At 55.4% G+C, this 5,432-nt stretch overlaps 2 protein-coding genes across 3 annotated transcripts in view; both read left to right on the top strand.

Annotated features, from left to right (window-relative positions):
* The first annotated feature begins 1,098 nt into the window (after positions 1-1,098).
* Positions 1,099-2,403, top strand: RRS1 (ribosome biogenesis regulator 1 homolog). The gene has a single exon (XM_057380313.1). It carries the CDS (start codon positions 1,187-1,189, stop codon positions 2,273-2,275), a length of 1,089 nt encoding a protein of 362 aa, XP_057236296.1. The 5' UTR covers positions 1,099-1,186; the 3' UTR covers positions 2,276-2,403.
* Positions 2,404-4,910: 2,507 nt separating this feature from the next.
* ADHFE1 (alcohol dehydrogenase iron containing 1) overlaps positions 4,911-5,432 on the top strand; it is a 20,108-nt gene continuing 19,586 nt past the window's right edge. Inside the window, exon 1 of one of the 2 annotated variants that reach the window (XM_057380303.1) lies at positions 4,911-5,130. In XM_057380303.1, the coding sequence (XP_057236286.1) occupies positions 4,926-5,130 (205 nt within the window). In that variant the 5' untranslated portion in view covers positions 4,911-4,925. The remainder of the gene's footprint in view (positions 5,131-5,432) is intronic. The other variant, XM_057380304.1, reaches the window with a different exon arrangement.

The raw sequence follows: 5,432 nt of genomic DNA, 5'->3' as shown, positions 1-5,432 counted from the left end.
AACACAAACAAACAAACAAAAAAACAAACCTCATGGGGAAAGTATGTTCCTGTGCCTCAGTGCCTGCCCTGCTCCGTGTATGGGTGCCATGGCATGTCCCTCGTGCAGGCAAAGGCAAAGGAAGCTTTGACTCTGTTGACTCTGGTATGGTCCCACCTGTCTGCTTTTGGCATTTGCCTCCCCTCATGTGCTGGTTCTTCCCAAAGATTTTCCACCTCAGCACCACTCATAGTGGTAGCAGGAGACAGATTTGGGGCCACCCTGAACTCTGCACAACCCCAGACTGGGAGACACTGGGGATTTCATGAGCATCATTGGTGGTACCCCTGGTGAAAGGTCCAATAGGTTAAGTCCTATGAGGAGTGGCCACAGGAGCCAGGGTTGTTTAGCCCTGAGGAGAGGAGGCTCGGGGATGATCTTATCCTTCTCTACAACTATGTGAAAGGCTSTTGTAGCCAGCTGGAATGCAGCTTCTTCTCTCAGTCAACAGTGACAGGAGAAGAGGACACAAACTGCACCAGGGGAGGTCCAGGCTRGATATTATAAATAATTCTTTCACTGAAAGAGTGATTAAACATTGGAATGGRCTGCCYAGGGGRAAGTGGTGGCATCACTACCTCTGAAAGTTTTTAAGRAAAGACTGGACGTGGCACTCAGCRCCCTGGTCTAGTTGACATTGTGATGTTTGGTCACAGTTTGAACTTGACGACAACAGTGGGCTTTTCCAGCCTAATTGATTCCATGATGGTGTGACTGGAAGCATCTGCCCATAAGCCACGGCCGTAGGGTCCTGTGGCAGAGGAGCTGAGGCGCGGTGACACCCCAGCGACGGTGACACCACAGCGGCGGTAACATCCCGACGGCGGCGACACCCCGGGGCAGTGACACCACAGCGGCAGTGACACCACAGCGGCAGTGACACCACAGCGGCAGTGACACCACAGCGGCAGTGACACCACAGCRGCAGTGACACGCCGGCCGCGGGCCCCGGGACGGTCTGTGGGGTGGCACAGCACCCTCTGGCGGGCCGGCGCGACGGGACTACATCTCCCGGCGGGCATTGCGCCGATCCCGGCGCCCCCGGGGCACGGCTGTTTCGGCGCGGCGGTTCCGGCGCGCTGACCCGGCGGAGCTTTGCCGCATTCCCGGGGCAGCGGCGGCGCCGCTCGCACGTGGAGCCGCTGCCATGGCGGCCGTGCGGGTAGAGGCGGTGCTGGCGGCCGCCGAGGAGCAGGAGGCGGAGAARCGGCGGAGCATCACGGTGGAAAAGGAGCTGGAGCTGGAGTTCGACCTGGGCAACTTACTGGCGCTGGACCGCAACCCCCCGCCGGCGGCGGCGCTGCGCGGGGCCGGCCCGCGGCGGGAGGCGCTGCTGCGGGCGCTGGCCCGCGACAACACGCAGCTGCTCGTGTCCCGGCTCTGGGAGCTGCCGGCCGAGCGTGCCGGCGGTGCCGGGGGCCCGCTGGTGGCGCAGCTGCCCGAGCCCACCTTCCGCCTGCCGCGGGAGAARCCGCCGCCGAAGCCGCGGCCGCCGACGCGCTGGGAGCAGTTCGCGCGGCTGAAGGGCATCCGCCGCAAGAAGAAAACCTCGCTGGTGTGGGACGAGCAGGCCAAGGAGTGGCGGCGGCGCTGGGGCTACCGACGGGCGGGCGGAGACCCGTCCCGCGCCTGGCTGGCGGAGGTGCCCGCGGGCGCCGACCCCGAGGAGGACCAGTTCGCCCGGCTGCGGCGGGAGAAGCGGGAGCGGGTGGCGCGCAACGAGCTGAACCGGCTGCGCAACCTGGCCCGAGCCCACCGCGCCGGCAGCGCCGTGCCCGCCGCGCCCCTGCACCCCACCGGCCACCAGGACCGCGACGAGCTGCGCCATGTCGCCCGCGTCGCMCGCGTCTCCACCGCCTCGCTCGGCCGCTTCCAGCCGCGGCTGCCGAAGGAGCCGGCSGAGCTGCCCTCCCGCAGCGGCGGCAAGAAACGCCGCTTCGARCCTCTGCTGGGCAACTTGGCGGCCGAGCGCAGCCGGCAGCTGGAGATGCTGCGGGACATGGGCAAAAAGAAGCCGGTGCTCGACATCACCCGCGCCGTCAACAAGCAGCTGCGACAGGAGGAAGCCGAGGCGGCCGCCGCCAACAAGGGCAAGAAGCAGTCGAAGCGGGGCAAGCGCGGCCGCCGGCAGCAGCGGCCTGGACGCAGCGGCAAGAAGAGCGGAGCCCGGCGACAGCCACAGCAGCAGAAACCTGCGGGTGGTGGCACCGGCGGGGGCAAGAGGAAAAAGGCTTGAGGGACAGTGTGCAGCACGGGCTGGGGATTCCCACAGAGGCGTGGGAAGGGACTGTCGCTGCCAGCCTCCTGCCCGGTGCTCTATTCACACACGTATCTATCAATAAATGCGTTCTGGCCTTTCTGAAATACCCTGCGTTTGGCTYTTAGCTAGTACACAAGGAGGGCTGTGTTCTCCATCCAAGGGAAATTGGTGGCCTATGAATGGAGTCAGGAGCYATTCAGTTCCCCCCAGGGTGGGGGTTTCACACTGATTTGTTTCACAGTTGGCCTGYAGCATTTCCGGCAGGACCAAAGCAGTCCCATTTTCAGGTAGCTGGGACTGGAGGGAGACCACAGACGTGACCTGGAGTTTTGATGGAGTAACAGCCTTAGATCCAGTCAAAAGGATGTGGCTGCTGCTCTCTGTCTTGGGCACGTGGCCTGACGGTGGAGCTGTTGCTGTGTGAATCAATTCTCCTTACGCCGCTCAGCTCTGTAGTATTCAGGCTCAGTTACAAAAGGAACATGGAAACTTAYAGTAAGATTTATTGTTGGACTTAAGAAGTTGTACATATTTTCTAGASCATTTTGCTGATTAAAAAAAGGAAGTCAAAGCTGGGGACCAGCCATTGAATTCAACAGAAAAATGTATTGAACAAGTCAAAGCCTATGTTTCTCGCTTTAGTAACAGTAATCCACCATCTTATAGAAATAATCTTACCGTGTTTACCAAGCAGTCTGAGAGCAGATAGTAGAAATTCTCTCAGACTTCKGTTCATTACTCTTTTGAACTTTGCAGTGTCACATATACACCTGAAATTGAAAAAAAAAATCTGCTGTCTCATTGTGTGTCTTAGCTATAGGAAAGATGTTTTTCCCTGGTAAAAAAGTTTGCAGAAAAAGTCTCAGCAATCTCAGTTAAATTAGATTTTTAAAGTTTGAAGTTTGTGAATGCTTAATGATACTGTACTGCTTCACTGCAAACGAATTTTTGAAAAAGCTGGGTGACTTTAGTTCTCTTRTCTCATTCTGTAGCAGTTCAGTTAGGATGGCAGCTTCAGTAAAAAGCATCAGAAAGCAAAATCTGATGGAGGGAGGCCACCGAGGCAGAAGGGACAGGTACACCTTGGGGCTTGGACAGCATTGATGGGCTGACTGTGGAACCACCCACTATGGGTGCCCAACCTATGGGCCTTGCATAAGRTGTGTTCTTTGCCTCTCTGATGCTTCTTGCCCCTGTGCTGAGTAATCTGCATTCTTGCTTTGGACTGTCAGTGGCAGGAATCATCTTGTGGACACAACCATTTGTTGTCAAGCCTTCAGCACGARTATCAAAGCAGAGGCAACAAACACTGGGACTGGTGGAAAAGGTTATAGAGATACATTCCAGACCTCTGATCTTCCAGGCATTTCCATAGGGTGCATCTTTTACCTGCTCAGCTAGAGAGAAGGGTTCTTTTGTGTTACATGTACACACCTGATAAGAATTCTGTACTGCTCACAAAGCTATTGGTCAACTTCCTCCACCAAAATCYCATGGAGTTTGTTCATTTCCAGCAGCAGTGTGGTCACCTGAGCAGAGGTGCCGGTGCTCCTGTGGTGTTGCCACTTTCTGGCTCTCACAAGTGGATAAAGGTTTTGCAACTTCATGTRGGGGCATGAGCAGGCCACTAACTTGCTTTTCCAAACTCAGCACCTTGCAAAATCATGAATTTTCRGCTCATCTGGTCTGCTCACAGAATCATTGAGTAGTGTGAGTTGGAAGGGACCTTTAAAGATGGTACCCTGCCATGGGGTAGAGACACATGTCTACTAAATGGAAATTTTTTGTATCTTTAATATCTGAAGTACTTCTTTTCCTGGAGACCCGAAGTACATCAGCTGCTTGTCTTTACAAAAGTATTGCAGACAATTCCATTGTTGATGCCTTAACTTTTTTTGCAACTCTAACAGGTAAGACATAGGAGTATGCAAAGGCAAAATACATCTGTTACAAGAGAAAAAATACACTTTTGTCAGAATCCAATGTTAGCTTTGCTTGAACTGATAACACTGCTGCCAGCTAAGCAGCACAGGCTAGAGCATCTTAAAAATACAGTTACAGAATTTTGATCCATTCTGCACTGTTATTTACCATGCGATTTCAGAGTTGGAAGGAACYTCTGGAGATCATCTCATTCAAGCCCCCTGCCGAGGCAGGGTCACCTAGAGCAGGTGGCACAGGAAAACGTTCAGGTGGATTTTGAATGTCACCAGAGAGGGAGACTGCACGACCTCCCTGGGCAGCCTGTGCCAGTGCTCTGCCACCCTCARTTTAAGGAAATTCTTATGTTGAGGTGAAGCTTCTTGTGTTTTAGTTTATGGCCATTCTTCCTCAGCCTGTCATTGTGCACAACTAAAAAGATTTGGAAAACTATGTAACTTAATTTTAAACTGCCGCATGCTCAGGACCGCGCCTTTTTTTATTCTTTTCACTCTTCAATTCCATTACTTTCGATATTTTTCTGTGACAAATACTACGACACGCATTCAGTCCTAATTAGATTTTAGTCACTCCTCATTGGCATTCCGTGCTGTGTATTTCAGCAATCAGGTTTTGCTTGCCTTGAAACAAAGGTAATTTGGGTTGTGACAACACGGACCGTAGGACCGTGGAGTGGGGGTRCTGAATGCGGACACTTGTCGCCTCACCCTGTGTGGGTCACCCGTGTGACGGGAGCGGGGCCGGCCAGCGGCRCAGCCCCGGGAGGAGGCGCTGCCCCGGCCCGGCTCCGGCCCTGTCCCCGTCCCCGTCCCCGTCCGTCCCCAGATCCGGGCCATGGCGGCGGGAAGGGCGCGGGTGTCCCGCCTGCTGCGGCAGCTGGAGCGGGCAGCGTGAGTGCGGCGGGCTGGGCGCGGGGCTCCGTGCCGAGATTCCGTGTCGGGGATCCCTGCCAGGAATCCCTGTCGGGGCCGGTACCGGGCCGGGGCCGCGTCTGGAGAGGGAAAGCGGCGGCCGCTCGGGCCCTGCGGATCCCCCGTGCCCGTCCCGCCTCACACCGCCCGGCTCAGCTGCAGGCCCCTGCAATGGGTGCTTGCAGGAGACTTGGAGGAGCTGCTCGTTCGTCTGCTTTAGTTTTCCCCTTTTAACCATACTTTTTTTTTTTTTTTTTTTTTTTTTTTTTTTTTTTTTTTTT

This window comes from Malurus melanocephalus, unplaced genomic scaffold (assembly GCF_030028575.1).
Source record: "Malurus melanocephalus ecotype Western Australia unplaced genomic scaffold, MMel_1.1 scaffold_443, whole genome shotgun sequence".
NCBI lineage: Eukaryota > Metazoa > Chordata > Aves > Passeriformes > Maluridae > Malurus > Malurus melanocephalus.
This window is presented reverse-complemented; position numbering and strand designations above follow the sequence as displayed.